Source organism: Dicentrarchus labrax, unplaced genomic scaffold (genome assembly GCF_905237075.1).
Source record: "Dicentrarchus labrax unplaced genomic scaffold, dlabrax2021, whole genome shotgun sequence".
Taxonomy (NCBI): Eukaryota; Metazoa; Chordata; class Actinopteri; family Moronidae; genus Dicentrarchus; species Dicentrarchus labrax.
This window is the reverse complement of record NW_026136702.1, coordinates 780,946-797,402: the sequence shown is the minus strand read 5'-3', so window position 1 is coordinate 797,402 and position 16,457 is coordinate 780,946. Positions and strand designations below refer to the sequence as shown.

General features: G+C 40.5%; 1 protein-coding gene across 24 annotated transcripts in view; it reads right to left on the bottom strand.

Annotated features, from left to right (window-relative positions):
* The window catches only part of LOC127377762 (regulating synaptic membrane exocytosis protein 1-like), a 91,288-nt gene that overhangs the window by 56,016 nt on the left and 18,815 nt on the right, over nt 1-16,457 (bottom strand). For 23 of the 24 annotated variants that reach the window (XM_051425964.1, XM_051426013.1, XM_051425954.1 and 20 more), the window contains 2 exons: nt 7,197-7,407; nt 4,733-4,744 (listed from right to left, as the gene is read on the bottom strand). In XM_051425964.1, coding sequence (XP_051281924.1) covers nt 4,733-4,744; nt 7,197-7,407 — 223 coding nt within the window. The remainder of the gene's footprint in view (nt 1-4,732; nt 4,745-7,196; nt 7,408-16,457) is intronic. The other variant, XM_051425973.1, reaches the window with a different exon arrangement.

Sequence of the window (16,457 nt, the reverse complement as noted above, 5' to 3'; positions counted from 1 at the left end):
GTGGCGTTAACAGCAGATGACACATCGCTCAGGCTTTTCTACTGCGCTGCACCTCGACACAAAGCAGCACAAAGCCATAATTCCTTGTAGGCTTAGATCAATAGATATACATTTCCACAAGTATCAGGCACATAGTCAGATTATTTTTTAGCCATTTTTGCCTTTATTTGATAGGTCATTCCATTCACACTGTAGGTCACAGTGGGGAGTTGTGTCAGTGCGACGCTGCGTTTGTGACCCACAGAAGAGTAAACCAATGTGCTTGCAACAAATCTACGCAAGCATGACACAGACTCATCTCTGAGCTCATAAACACCTCCCCCAGGGCAAGCTGTGATACACAACTATTACATTAACATGATGGCAACATGACTGCACAAACATGTGATGAATGAGCATGCAAATTCCTTAAAGTAACAGAGGAAGGGGCTGTGAGGGAGGGGACTGCAGTCAACTGCAATGAGGGTGGAGGTGTTGCTAACAGGTAACAGACGGTCCTGAGAGGAGGCGTACGCTGGAAGAGCACGTAGTAAATCGGATTATAGAGACCGCCAGGTAACAGACAGGCTGTGGTTGTATATGTATGGTGGGTGTGTGGAACTTTCTCAGAGACTTTGATACCACAGTACAGAGCTGGAGTCAGGACGTTTAGCCTAGCTTAGCATAAAAACTGAAAGCAGGTTGAAACAGCTAGCTGTTTCCCTCTTCCCTCTTTCAGTTATGCATTTCAGTCAGACAATTACCGGTATCCTCTGTGTCTCATCCTCGACAGGAAAAGGCTCGGTTCTAAAATAGTACATTTATAAAACCAACATTACGTCTATGGTTAACAGCATCAGTGGGCTGAAAACACCAGTGGATGAAGCAGGCATGCCAGTAATTCTGAATCAGAATTGGTCTAAAAACAGCAATCTACCAGTGCCGAGCTGTCTGAGTTATAGCCACATAAAAGCACAGATCCCCCACAGAAATACAGCCTTGGACATTACAATTAGAGAGAGTAGGTGTTAGTGAGCATGTGTGTGAGAGCGAGAGAGAAAGTAACACACAACACTCTTCTCTGGTCTCCCGTGAGAGGAGGAATCAGGACTTCAAAAATGGCCCTTTCTGTGAGAAACACTTGGCTTCTGTACAACAACACACACTCATCTCTCCACGAGAGCTCAGCCATCACTGCAGATAATGAGCCCTGAATATGATCAGCACCACACACCGTATATCATTACGCTTATTACAACTTTATTTATCCACCTCTCTACATGTTCTTCAGTGCAGTCATCACTGTTCATTCAGTACTCAGAATGAAAGAAAGGTGATGTTACTGACTAAAAATATAGTAGGTATTAAGGCTATATGTATTATTTCTGCATTAAAATGTAATTTGTTATATATATAGTTAATATATTTATATGATATATTTCGAACAATGTTCAAACCCAGAGCTTCTGGTTCTGGGAAGTGTCTTAAACCTGCATTCTATGTTGCGGCCAACAGGGGGCAGCTCTATTGGCTGCAATTAAACACAGATACCATTCAGTCTTATGGAGAAATGAGTCGACTTCTCAGTTGATTTATGAGCTCAGTAAACAGTTTCCTGATGAGTTTCTGGTCTCAGTCTCTAGTTTCAGTCTTCTTCCATACAGCATGATGTTCATTTAGTAACTGATGGTCCCATTTAGAGTAAAATAGACCATAAAGCAGGGTATGCTTTAGGGCGGGGCTACCTTGTGATTGACAGCCCATTCTCAGTGAGTCCGTCCAGCTCAACGCCCCAAACTCAGATCAAACTGTCGAACAGTGCTGATCAGATATGGATCCAGATTCTGTTACTGCGTCGACTATTTCTCTCCTCAAATCTGTTACAAACATATTTTACTGTTAATCTGGAATACGAGATCCTGTCTAAAAGGCAAGCTGCCATTGTTTCCTGATACGGGTGAGTCGAAACTGTGCAGCCAATGAGAGCAGCTCAGTTTGCAGTACGTCACCTCTGACAAACTGTCATGGTGACGACCATAACGCCAAATCAAGGCTTCTACTCGTGGTAACCTCGAGGAACTGAAATCAAATTTAAACTTTATCTTGTGTGCTACATTTTCCCAGGAACTGACCTCAAAGATCCACAGAAAGCCAGTTTAAAAAGCACTTTATTAAAACACAGCTTTACTGATCTAGACTATACAGATAGAATATATCATTCAGGCCCAGGATTACCCTTGCCAACACTTTCACTTTAACTTTGAGTATTTAGTTTGAGTGGAGTGGAAAAAGCGGGCAAAGTAACTTTGCACTTTTGGACCGCTGTGCCAGGCAAGATTAATCAATCCCCAAGTAATTAAATGAATCCATGTCAAACAGTAATTCAAACCCGGTCTGCTGTCCAGCTATACAGCCAGCGCTACATAAGGCCTCCATTCTGCCAAAACTTCCCTCTTTAGAGCCAGTGATTGTTGTACCAAGCTTTAGCAAGGGAGTGAGACTGCTATGTACAGCACACCAAAGCACTCTCGGACAGCCGTGGTGTTCAAGCCCAGCCAAGTATCATCAAAGTGCCGTTTGGCAACTGCCCTGAGGGAAGGAAGCCAAGGCCAAGTAAGGTTCTAAACCTGACACAACTACACAAGCAGAGGAAGGTGTTAAAGGCATGTTCGCTGGGAATGTTGCTCCAGCAGGATCATATCGGATGCTTAACTCTTGTTTAACCAGGCCACATGATGAAGTATCCTCAACAGCAATGGAGCAGAACCGATACCCGAACACCCAAAGAAACACGCCACATAGGGTGGCCAGTCCGGTTTCTGCTGCACAAGCTGCAAACTAGCATGCATCCAACCTCTTGTACCCCAGTGGCAGTGAAATAGGTAACAAAGCTGTGGTTCGCTTGGGTGAAACAATGACAGTTAGCCAGTACTTTCTTTGCAAAAGAAATTGGTTAAATTGCTTTCTTGCTAAGAGTCAAAGAGTTAGCATTGTAACCTCCTGGAGTCTCTTACGGTTGCCTGGCAACCTCCCGAAGTCTTGTCGTCAGTACACCTAGCTCGCCAAAAAACTAACCAGCACATAACATCTCGTCTCTTTACACTTTTTGTATGGCTTAAACAAATACAACATGTTGCTTGTAGCTTCATATTGAATGAACGGTTGAGAGACTGGTGTCAATCTTTTCACCTCACTCTTGGCTATAACAAGCATTTGTGATCAGTTGATAACAAAAGACATTTAAAAAAAAAATGCTGCTTATATCAAAACAATTTGGATAATTATTCTAACCAGATAGCGACTGTAGAAATCTGCTGTCCCAACCTTACTATAGGCTCCATTAAAAAGCTCCAAGAGTTCTGAGTAACACTATAATAATTATAATGTATTTTTTTCAAAGCTTTGAGCACCTCGAACAAATATCCATTTAACTCTATTTGGGTGTGACCCTTTGAGCTACAAGCTAACTTGTGACAGTCACAGATTGTGATGGATGAATGAAAAAATAAAAGATGCACCAGTTACTTGAAACAGATACTTTTCTTTCGTTTCCTGTCTGAATTTTGATTTTAACCTAATGTGTTCTTCAAAAGAGAAGAGATTCCCTTACTTCTTATTGACTACCGCCAGCTTTAGCGAGGCCACACCCACCACTGAGGTCACCAGTATTTTTTCCAAATGGTGTACAATAAAAGTTGTGAAATAATTGTCTAAATAGAGCTACTTTGATGCTTTGATGCCCCAATAGGAACCCTAGCAAGTTCAGTTTTTGGACCTCAGTATTTTAAAAACCCAATGCTGGTGAGGTCCTCCTAAACAACTGCATAACTGCGTCCCTGTGTAAACACACAGCTAGATTAATGCTAAGAAAACAGCGCTGAAAATGTTTAAAAAAAGATTAAAAAAACACCAGAAGAATTAGGGTTAGTGTTATGTTGTGTATAGGGTTAGGGTTGTGCTGAATTAGGGTACTGGCACCTTTTTTGGTCCAATTCAGGCATTGGTTCTTTGGCTCCGCCCACTCAGAATTTCCTCCAGCCAATGAGATTCGTTTTGCCTCCAGAGCAGCTGTGTCAAATGTTAATGAAACTCTCAGGTATGGATTAGTGTTCAGGAGGCAGGCTGGCACTGTAGATGCCTTTAAATAAAATTCCAAAGAGGTGTTAAGTGTCTAGCTGCAATGGAAGACAGAGATATACCCGACTGTGAAAGAAATCTGTAAAAATAAGTTAATTAAGTTTCCTAAATGTCAGTATAACGAGCGTGTTCACAATTTGGGCCGTTTTCCATGGTGTTGGCACATTCTCCCTATATGTTCGCATGGGCATGAAGCCACTTTTCACTTGCAAAATCTAAAATTGTCCATAATGTATTGGTTTATCTGTGTGATCTGGGTTAGATCTAGTTTCCCTGCATGAGTGAGGCCACAGGAATATCAGGTATAATAATCAGGTATGGAAAAATCCAGTTACGACATGATGCAGTCCAGGAGATCACTGTTTATGATGGCGATTACTTCCTGTGTGACATTTTCAATCATTAATTCCCTGAAGGTTACTACCACTGCTACTGTACTACAACTATTACAGCTACTGCTGATACAACTCGTACCATTTGTTCAATAATACGCACATGGACAGACAGAAACAGGTACATACACACATACAACATACGTAATGTCTGAGCCTCTTAAGATGGATTGTGCAGGCAGAGTTATGTAGTCCAGAAAAGAAAAAAAAAACACAGCACTCACCACTTTGTCCTCCTGCAGCCCAGTCAGCCATTCATGTATAATGAAAAGAAAGACAGAGAGAATGTGAGCAAAGATGATATCTGAAAGCATGGCAATGATCCTACAGCCTTATGAGCAACAGACAGTGTAATACACAGATATTTCCAGTTACTGAACTGCAAAGATTAATGCTACACTCTTAGATATTGAGTTGAAAACAGCTGTATGTCAGTATTTGACTTGATGCCTCCGTGGTTAAGGTTTGGGTAAGTTTAAGTTTAGGTTTCATTGTTAAAAAAAGCAGTTTTAACTGTTGGTAGAAGACAGGACACAAAACGCTAAGTCACACGTTTTGCACTCTGAACCATCCAGCTTAAGACTTTTAACAGAGGTTAAAGAATGTTAAAGAATGGTTTGGCATTTTCTTTAAATTCACTTTCTTTTAAAGATCTACCAATTTCACAAATATGCCTGCAAATACCTGATAAGCTAATTAATTAACCCTGATGTATAAAATAACCTAGATAAGTGACTTTTAGTGACAGTGACTGAAATCATCTACCCAAGGTTACACCCAGTAGCACCTCTGTAGCTCCCTCATTAACTCAACACAAACACAAGTGAAAATGAAGAAATGTTCAATTTATTGTCAAATTAAAGTTCATCCATCCGTCGTGGTTGTCTGGAAACCTCACTGATGGAACTTGAGCTTTAGAGGTGTTTTATTTTAAAATGTTTACATGCAGTTTCTCACCGCATCCGACCTTTAACCTAAACTAAGCTACTCCGCTAGCCTCTATAGCTCTGCACTTAGCGCATAGACACGTGTGTGTGTGTGTGTGTGTGTGTGTGTGTGTGTGTGTGTGTGTGTGTGTGCAAAATCCACCTTTCAAAGACCTTCTCCCACTGAATGCAGCTGCCACCCACCCCAACTCACCACCCAGGACCCCACAGCTGAACTCTCCCCATGTCAGGCACTAACTAATTACGATGTGCTCGTGTGTGTGTGTGTGTGTGTGTGTGTGTGTGTGTGTGTGTGTGTGTGTGTGTGTGTTTGTGAGGTCATTAAATGCCACACCGGTGATGTAGCACAGGGGAAGGGGGTGTGAGTGGGTACGTCACTTATTTCAGAGGAGGACTCGCCTCCCGATGCCAACGCACACCCCCCCCACACACCTACACCCTGCTGTGTGTGTATAGGGCACCTCCGGACCCCTGGGAGACCGAGACGGAGTGGGAGACCACCCCCTTTGTCCACAGCTCGGTCTAATGCCCAATTAACCTTTACCAGCTCCTGCCTCGGTCACACACACACACACACACACACACACACACACACACACACACACACACACACACATACACACACACAAACAGTATGCAGGCATGGTTCACACTCACACGTGTGGGTGGAGGCACAGGAGCACACACAGATCCCATATACAGTACATATAAACACATCCTGAGCATACTATACACTTCTAAATACATGCATACAGTATGTGCCATGGCTCATCACCTCCACCTGAGCCCCAACACCTGAGGCCCTGCTGGAGCCTGATTGGACATACAGTAGAACAGCTGTATGGGCTGTGAGTGTGTTTATGCTTACCGTACCTCTCAGTGCAGAGTTTGATTCCATGATGGATGTGAACTTTTGCTGCCACGTAAAGTGTGTTTTTTTTGTTTGAAAGAACAGACTGTATGAATTAACAATCTGAAATGATGTTTAAACCTGAATTGATGGCATTGAACTGAGCCCCAAAACCACTAAAAGTAAAAAAAACCTGAATATTTCAATAAGTAATCCTGTTATTAATAATTATAAAGTGTAAGTGTAAAAGGACAAGCTTTGCAGTTTTTTCTTTAACCCCAGATTAGTTGAACATAAACCATTATGGGCAGTTATTTCCAGCAGCCCATAGAAAATGTCAACTATACTTGAGTTGGAAAAAAAGTGTTATTTAAATATATGGAACGATTCAGAATCGTAAAAGAACTAAAAACAGACCAAACTACTATTTTATTCTCACTGGAACAAGTTTCCTTAAATTTTTTAATGAATTTTACAGAACAATTGTTTTTTTATTTTTCATTTTCTCACTGCGAAACAATAATCCTGTGAAATCAGACAACAATCCCAGAAAAAGCCTGCAAAATCTTGAAGGGACTGAGTTATATGTTTCTGAGAACCTTTTGTCAATGTTGGGCTTCCATACATTTCCCCTTAGAGCCACTGTAAAGCATTACAAAGTTAGTCTGAGTGATCAACTTAATCCCAAATACGACAACACACTTCTATCCTGATGAGAGTGGTTTCTTCCAGGATGACAATGCCCCCATCCACAGACCACTAGGGCTCACTGAATGGTTTGATGAGGATGACAATAGTGTGAATCATATGCTTTGGCCTCATCACATCAACCCAGCAGAATACTGACGGACAGCGCTCTCCACTCCACACTGACACACCGTGGTGTCTTACCGTGTTGGATCGCAGGGAGACTCGCCCCCCACAGCGGGCGCAGAACTTGGTCTGGCAGTACGAACACAGGTTCCCGCAGCCATCTGCGAACTTGGTCTTGTGGCAGATGCCGCAGGTTGGCGCGTCGTCCCGGTGAACGGTCGAGCCCGCCGCCACCGTGGCCTGCCGGATCACCGTCTCCCTGTAGCTGGACAACTGCTGCTGGATACCTCTGGAAGAGATAAAGTAAGGGTGGAGACATGAATGCTTTGGCATCTTTTATAAAAAGACTAAAACAGTTAACGGTTGACAGCTCATCCTCAGTGAGTCCGTCCAGCTCAACGCACCAAACTCAAAACGGTACTCCATAAACCAATGAGTGACGTCATCATAGATTCATACTTGGTGTAGACCACAGAAGTGGAACAAATCACCAACCTTGAGCTATAGTAGTGCTCGGGACCTGTATTTCTGCTCGGGACCTGTATTTCTGCTCGGGACCTGTATTTCTGCTTGGGACCTGTATTTCTGTACCACATTTCATGCCAATCCATCCAATAGTTGCCTAGACATTTCAGTCCCAACAAAAGATGAAACCAAAACCTCCTGGTGGCACCACAGGGGATGGTCAAAGTTACTTAGATTCATCCACATATGCTTGTACCTAAATGTCATAGCTGTTGAGACATTTCAGTCTGGAGCAACGTGGAGGACCGACTGACCAACAAGCCTTTCCACTCCTGTAGCTAGCCTGGCTAAAAATAGAAATATATGAAGAAGCAAACATCCCTCTGCTCCTGCATGAGTTCATTTCTTGCAAATAAGAAATGAGATGAAAAATCATGACACCATGCCGCCCTCTTGATCCAATTACTTTCAGCATTCCATAAACTGCGATTCATTGCAAGTCACACGAGTTAAAGGGCGATGAGATACAATAAAAACATGAAAAAGAATGGTAAGATTTGTTATTGGATAAATAATGAATAAATAAAGGGGAGGAGAAGTGAAGAGAAAGCGGAGAGCGAAGGAGACGATGGTTGCATTAAGTCCAGTCGATATCACTGTTCTCTGAACTGTTTGTGTGTTTTTGGTGCAATCAACTTTTTTTTTGTGTCTGCTATTGTTTCAGGCTGCTTTTACCGACTCAAGAAACTCTTCAAATCGATATGAGAAAGAGAGGGGAAGAGTATTGGTTTTATCTAAGGCGTTACAGTATGTTGATTAATTTGATTTCACACTGTGGAGATTGAGGAGAGAGCAAATAGAGGGGAAACAGACCAAAGAGGAGGAGAGCAGATGGGCTGAGAATCACAGGAGGAGAGGAGATATTGTGTTTATTCTGTGCTGTCAGGCTGGTTGTCTGAACTTTCATCGCAGCAGGCAGCTCGGTTTTACACAATCACGCAACGTACATAACATACTTTGTACATGTATACATATATGTGCATTAAAAAAACACAAAGAATAATAAAATACAGCAGCACTGCTTCCAAAACTCTTTTTTCTGGGGACCCACTTGTTAGAAATGACAAACTGTGGCGACTCAATTCACAGTGAGAAGAGCAAATTTGTGCATAAGTGAATGTTAGCTGACCATTTTCACTGCTGTTTCTGCATCACGTGATATTTAAAAAAAGATATACGTCTGATGAATCACAACTTCATCATCAGTTAAACAATACACATTTTAAATACTTGAAATTAAACTAAGACCTTGAGGTTAACAGGTTCTTGTTTTTATCTCTCAGTAAAACATTGTATACGTTTTAAAGAGACACCATCCCCTTCTTACAGAACATATACTCACTTTATAAATGAGACAATTTAAGTGCTTTTAGCAGGAGGAAGAAATTCTGCTAATTTATTTGCGACCCAACGTGTGGGTCGTGGGAAAAGAAGTGACCCTCACTCACTTAACAATCTAGATTACAAATAAATACCAGCAGAAACGAGTCCGCTCAGGTCCTGAGCCTCAGTGACTGACCACCATTCACCATTACAAACACTAAAGAGCATCCGGACATCAAACTGACAGAAAAAATCCAGACTAACCAAAACTACTGGACCTGTTGGACTGAAATAACCAAAACCATTCATATGATATTTCATATGATCATTATTTATACGATAAAATATGGAATGAAACTCCAACTTTAACTGTTAAATCAACATTACCAATATTATTTTACTGTAATAGTAGGAAGGTTCTACTGTATTTATTATGGTAAAGTTTTGGCAACCTCAGCAGACAATCTAACAGTGTACATTTTCCAATTGTAAAGGCGTGTAGCCATTACACATTTCATCAACTAAAAAGAGTGTCACACCCTGACCTTTATAGTCCTGAGCATTGTTAAAAAAAACTACGTATTCATTACTTGTTACCCCTTTCAAAAGTAATGTCATTACTTTACTTATTCCTCCCTGCCAACAGTAATGAGTTACACCACAAGTTATATTACTTATATTCCCCCAGACTTTCTGTGTGAATGTTGAGTAATCGCCCGGAGCAGCTGAGCTTTAAACTAGCCGTTTCTTTCTGCAGCCTGTGAATCCATAAAAGTTCCCGGCTGGATGAAAAGCAGACAGAAGCTTTTAAACAACTTCTGTTATTTAGAGGTTTTTTTACCTGGGGGTCTTATGTTGTCTGTGAGCGGTATTCTCCCAAAGTTCTGTCTAAAACACAGAGAATCCAACATTTCATCCACCACATCTCAGCCACAAGCTTTATTATTTGTCTTTCTAAGGGGAATACTTCCAGCTGCTGAATGTCAGCATTTACATCTTCTGAAGCTGCTTGTTGAAAGGATTGTAAAAATGAATCCAAGGTTGTGATCGGACTGATTTCAGTAGGTAGAAGGTAGTAGTAGAAATCAGTAGGTGGGTGACAACAACTAATAACTTGTAACTAATACTTTCCTTACACTAGTCCTGAGTCTCCCTAGCTAGGCTAGCTATGGATTCCTAATCCAAAAAACTCAGAGGAAAATAGAGAATTTTTCATCTGGGGCAATGTTGTCTTCAGAATCTTTGACACACAGCGGAAACACTGACAAAGAACAGACTCAAACACCGCTATCAGAAACATCCCAGAACACAAATGAGGCTAAACTTCCTCCACATGTATCCTGGGAGAAAGCAGTTCTCCTGGCTACACCTCCTTTATTCTACTGCGTTCAATCCTTTCGGGTCAGGGCTAACATGTTCTGAAGGATTGTTGTGATTATTTATCTGTTTATGTTTCCTTGTAAAATGTAATCAATTAATACTGTAATATAAAGCATTACTGCACTGACATTCATACATAAAGAGTGTATCCGGGCAGGAAAAGGGGAGGAAGAGGAGAGGAGAGGAGGAAAGAGTGGAGGGGACAAAATAAGAAGAAGAGGAATTAAAAGAGGAGAGGAGAAAGCAAATATGGAGAGAGGGAGAGAAAAAGAAGAATAGAAATGAGAGGAGAGGAGGAAAAGGGAAAGGGTGAGATAAGTAGAGATGAAAAATGTGAAAAGAGGAGAGGTGAGTAGAAGACATTTCAGAAAGGAGAGGAGAAAGCAGAAGAGTAGAGGGGGGCAGAAGAGGAGGAGAAGAAAGAGTAAAAGATTAGAGGGGAGGAGAGGAGAGGATTTTATTAGTGGTTGCACATGAGAAACATAAAGTTTCCCCAAATTTAAAACATCTCATCGGAAAATGATGAAATTCTTATTATCAGTAGACACATTAGAAAACTCCCAAAATGCATTTGGGTATAAAATCACCTCCATACCTCAAATACTAAACAGTGAAAAAAGCACTGATCCATACAAATGTTTCACAGCAGAGGTGAGAATATTCTGTTAGCTGAGCCGTGCTGGACTACAAGTTTAAACGGAGCTCCCTTTAAATCCAATCTCTGCCCACTCATTCAATCTGCTCCCATCAGTAAAGAGCATTTAACCTGATACCATATCGAAAGCGCTTCATATCAACTGCTGTGGCTGCAGTGCAGTACTTACAGCGGCGCAGCCTCCTCCCCCATCAGCTCAGCTGGTTAAAAAACTACAATTCCCAAAGTCCAACATCCAGTAATTTGATAGAGAAATTAACATTGCTCCTTTGTGTGTAACGGGACAAACTAAATACACCCTGAAGAAAACCCTGCGGAGACTCTGAGGACCCAGTGGGTGTAACTCAACCTGCCCCGGGAAATGTTAACACCTGCCCCCACACACACACACACACACACACACACACACACACACACCTCACCCCATCTCTTCTCTTGTAATCCCTACACACACAGAAAACACACATTCGCACAAGCAAACACACACCAGTGCGAACCCGCTGCCGCTGACACACACAGGCACTTCCTGCGAGCGATAGCCAAAGGTCACGGAGAGGTCACCTGCTGCTGCAGCGCCGCAGGATTCACTTCCTGTTCCACGGCTGCTCGCTGTGCCTGTTCCAACCCCCGGCTCCACTCACAGACCAATATGTGATATGATTGATTATATTGTTAAACTGATTGATTGTTCATGCACTGTAAAAGAAATCTGTATGTTTACGGGGTTTTTCCCTAAAAATACATGGAAATATTAATAAAACACACACGTACCTGTAAATAACCATTAAACTACTGTTTATTTAAAGAACTTCTTTGCATAAAAAATCTTATTTAATTGATTAAACTGTTTCACGTTTATTACTGTTGATACATTTCTCCAATTATGTCAAATTAGTGACAACTAACAGTAAAAAAAGTTATTTGTTCTGTAATTTTACATGCATTTGTTTGTTAACTGACAGATATCTGGTATAATTATGGAAGTTTTCACAACACAAACATTAAATAAATGTTGTTTATCAGTGTATAAGCATTGGTAAATTGTCCAAATACAGTTTTTATCAGTGAAAACAGCAATAATCACTGTAATTTCACAGATAATGACTTTTATTACAGTTCTATAACTTTCAAAATTAAAATTAAAATAAGAAAAATCAAATAATAACAGCACTCTTCTGTAAATTTAAGCCTGATTAGTTGTATAATAGCAGTGTTCATCTGTATTTATAGCTCATTGCATTGTAAATATCTGTAATTCAACATTAAAAAGACAAACAATAACACAAGATTTTATGTTAAATCAAAGCTAAGAACTGTATTTTAATCACAGAAAATGACTATATTTGTTTGTAAGTTATTTTACAGTATTTGTTTGGCGCCCCAGCTGCCAGAATATTACAGTATTTTAACCTTTTTTACAGTGTGGGAAGCCTTTAAACTGAATCTGGTCAGATTCAACATGAACACGAGGGGTTGTGTTTTCTTTTTTATTATGATTATTGGTGTTTCACAGGCACTATTGTTGATGATATGTGGCTTTGATCCAAAATAGCTTCTATTGGTATTAGGTTTAATAAATCCATATTGGCTGGACGTAACTACACTCAATATTAAATGCATAAAGGGGCACTACATCTAATTTCCCTCCGTCCTTACTGTCATTCTCTTATTGGGTTCATCGAGTTTTTAGATTATTTCCAAAACTCTTTGCTTCTAACTTCCATTTTCCACGTCCGTTGTCTCTTTATGTGGATTTCCTGTAAAACCTGACAACACATCTTAATAAAAGTTAACATAAACTGGAGTCACTCATTCACATTAATTAAACCCAACTCAAAAATGAATTGCTGAAGCAACTCAGTTGTTTTGAGTGAACATTTTCTTTAAGTTGACTTTATATTATTACAGAAATGTAAGTGCCACTGTGCCATAAAGCTCCAGATTTTCCATTTTTGGAATATTTCAGTTTACTTATCATCATGTGAGCAATAATGCATCCAAATAAGTACAAAGATTTACATTTTTTTTTACAGATTTACAAGATTTATGTTACATAAAGTGGGATATAGTTAACAACTTAATTTCAGCAGTAACAATTAAATTAAGTCATCCACACAAAATTAGTTAAATTAATTATAAATTAAACTGGTTTAAATCAGTTTTCTCACAGTCTGAGCTGAACTAACTCATCAGGTTTTACAGTGTATTATATTTTACTAAATCCACTCCCCTTTCCCCAGATATTCTTTATATTTGCTCAATCTATTTGCAAATCCTCAGTGAAAGTAGAAAAGCACAGATGTTTGAGATAAAAGAGATTCACGATGTTAATGACAGAGCGAACTGCAGAGTCCGAGAAAAGGGTAAAAAAGGAACTAAAAAGGTAAAAAAAAAACAAATGACAATTTGAAGAGAGAGGGGAAACAAATTAGGGAGAGGAATTAAGATGTCAGTTAAACTGTTGACTGATCAAACACACACATAAAGCAGATAAAACAGCCTCTAGCCTGCTATCACTCAACATATTATCAACATTCACTCACATGCTAAGCTCTTAGCACACTTCCCAAAGTTCATATTGCATTATTCTTTCAACACATGCTCCAGTTAGCATGGGACCTACTCAACATAAAGTTGGCTTCATTGGTTTCATTTGGTGTCTATGTCCTCAGCGGACAATCTAACAGGAATGTGGCGAGTTACTCGTGTGTTTTGCAGTGAAAGCGGCACATACACCGTCGAAGCAAACAATGGGAACAGGAGCAGGAAATATATCAAGTACGTCTCCGCAAATCAGTCAACCACAACAAGGCATCAAAAAAATACATCTTTATCACATCAAATAACGTCAGGCAACGTATGGGGGGGGGGGTAGATCATTATGAGAGCGAGACAGGGAGGAGGGTGGGAAAAGAGAGACAGGAAGACAGGGAGCGAAAGAGATCAGAGAGAAATATACAGTGCGACGCAGAAACGGATAGCGAGCTCATTAAGAAAACGCTGGAAAATATCCATATTCAAATAAGACACAAGGTTACAGCAAAGTGAGAATAAAAGCCTCGCTTTTCTATGCAAACACACACAAACTCAAAACACACTCCCTCCACTTCTGCATCAAAACTTTCAATGCCTTTACAACATAAAAATAAACCCTTTCTCTCTCTCTCTCTCTCTCTCTCTCTCTCTCTCTCGTGTGTGTGTGTGTGCATATATACATATTTTAAACAAAGGGCCCATGATTCACAGCAGGAAACAGCATTAACATAAAGTGTCTGGTAATTAAGCTGTGCAGCACTAACAAGCTCTGCCCTTTGACTCCACACACAGAGAGAAACCTAAGCTTTGTCCATGAGAATGTGAATTCAATTACAGCCAAAAAAAACAGGATCCCTCGTTGAGCCCGGCACCGAGAGGGAAGGATTTTTCTTAATGAAGGAAGGAAAATGAGATCATTTCAGTTATTTCTGGATTTTACTCAATAAAGTGGTCGTCGTTTTTTTTAAAGATCTGTTTTTAAACACTCACTTTATACTCACAATGAGATTGACTTAAGAGAGAAACTTTAGCTCTGACATTGTGAATACATTACATTCACTATAGTGTGGAGTCTGTAAATGTTTCTCAGTGGAGATAACTGCATTTGTTTTTTAACAGAAACTGACTTTTTACCTTTTTTACATTGTTGTTAATGTTAGTGGAGGGATGTGTCTGTATATGCTGACAACTGAACATTCCTGGAAATGATTACACCTCATTGCAAGATTTTGTCATTTTATTAAAAGGTTAAGGCTGGAAATTTTTATTACTGTCAACAAATTCCACAGAAATAACCGAAACCAATCATCTGTATGGTGCTCAGCCAGAAGACGCAAATCTTTAAAAATAGGTCACCGTTTTTTCTAAAGGCTCAGTAATTCCTAAAAACAGCTGGAAACTTTAGCAGACGTTATTGAAACAGGAGGAAATAATGCATTGGTAGGGGACTATTTTCAGCTGCGGATTAACAATAGTGCTCTGGTGCTCTATGTTCAAGTTAACGAAGGAACACTGTGGCTCATTTATGTGGTTTTAATAGTTTTTGGACGACAGAGGATGTATCAGGCTCTGGCTGCACAGGCAAGAAGGTTCGAGGGCAGGAAGTGTAAAGAAGACGGATGAAAAAGGTGAGGAAGGATGCAGGGTAGAGGAGCGGAGGGGGAGGAGCTGCTGGACTAACTTTATAGCGCTGTGACAGATGCTACAACGCACCGTAACTCAAAGTGGCACACAGACCTTTACCTGGCAAGGACAAACGGAGAGGACACACACATAAAAACACACACCTTACTTATCCATCCCTTGTTGGCAGTTTAACCCAAAGAGTTGAACTAAGTTTTTTACATGTGTTGTGCAGCCAGAAGATCATGTACACGTTGAATAATGAGAAACCAAATGTCAGCAGAATGCAATGGCTGTCCTCCTGTTGTAGTCCATAAATTCTTCTTTCTATTTCACTGATGATTACAGTTTGATGGAGGTTTGGAAACGGTGTTTATATAGGTCACTGACCTTTCCACGTGATCACCTGAGCACGCTGTGTGTGTGTGTGTGTGTAAAGCCACAGACTCACAGCTCTTTGAAGAATAAGGTTGGTGTAATCCTTCCTTTTTCTGATTAGAAACAGATCCCATGAAAAGACCAAAACCAACAATCTAAATATTGTCTGTATCAGGTTTTACAGCGCAGTCAGATCCTGATATCATATTCCTCTGTGCCACAGAGCTCCATTAAAATATTAAAACTATTAAAAACACATCAGTGAGCCGCAGCGCTGCACATGTACCTTTATTATCATGAACACACATTTATAGCTCATCATACACACACCATCCTGCTGCAATAAGGGCCAGATTAATCTAACACCGGGTCCCAGGCAAACATAAGCTGTGGTCCCTTAAGTACTCATCGGATCAGCTGACACACATTACTCTCTGCCCCTTGTTACAAACAAGGTGTGTCACTTTTTAATACTTTGCTTCATTTTATGTATTCACCAGTGCAATAGATGAAGGTACAACGCGAGGACACACTGCCTGCCTCTACCTGTGCTGCCTCGTGTGCCTGTGGCGTCCAAACAGAGAGTGTGTCTGCTGCTGCCAGATGCCTGATGCTGCCCGTCTTTCTATACTGAGTTTACCTTTCATAAATAAATACAATATTAGAGCTACAAGCTGTGATGATCGGGCCCTCATAGTTCATGTGTGTTGGGGCGTGCTGCGGTTGCGTTCATGCACCAGCACAATATGAGTAGATCACACAATTCCACATATGTCAGATGATGACTGCCACACAAGTCTAACTCCCTGTTTTCCAGTAGGTGGTGTAGATGTGTTCAGAGCTTTTATCAAACATGTGACGTTTGGTGCAGATTGGACAAAGTACACTGAAAACTTCCTGTTTCATGGTGAAACGATGAA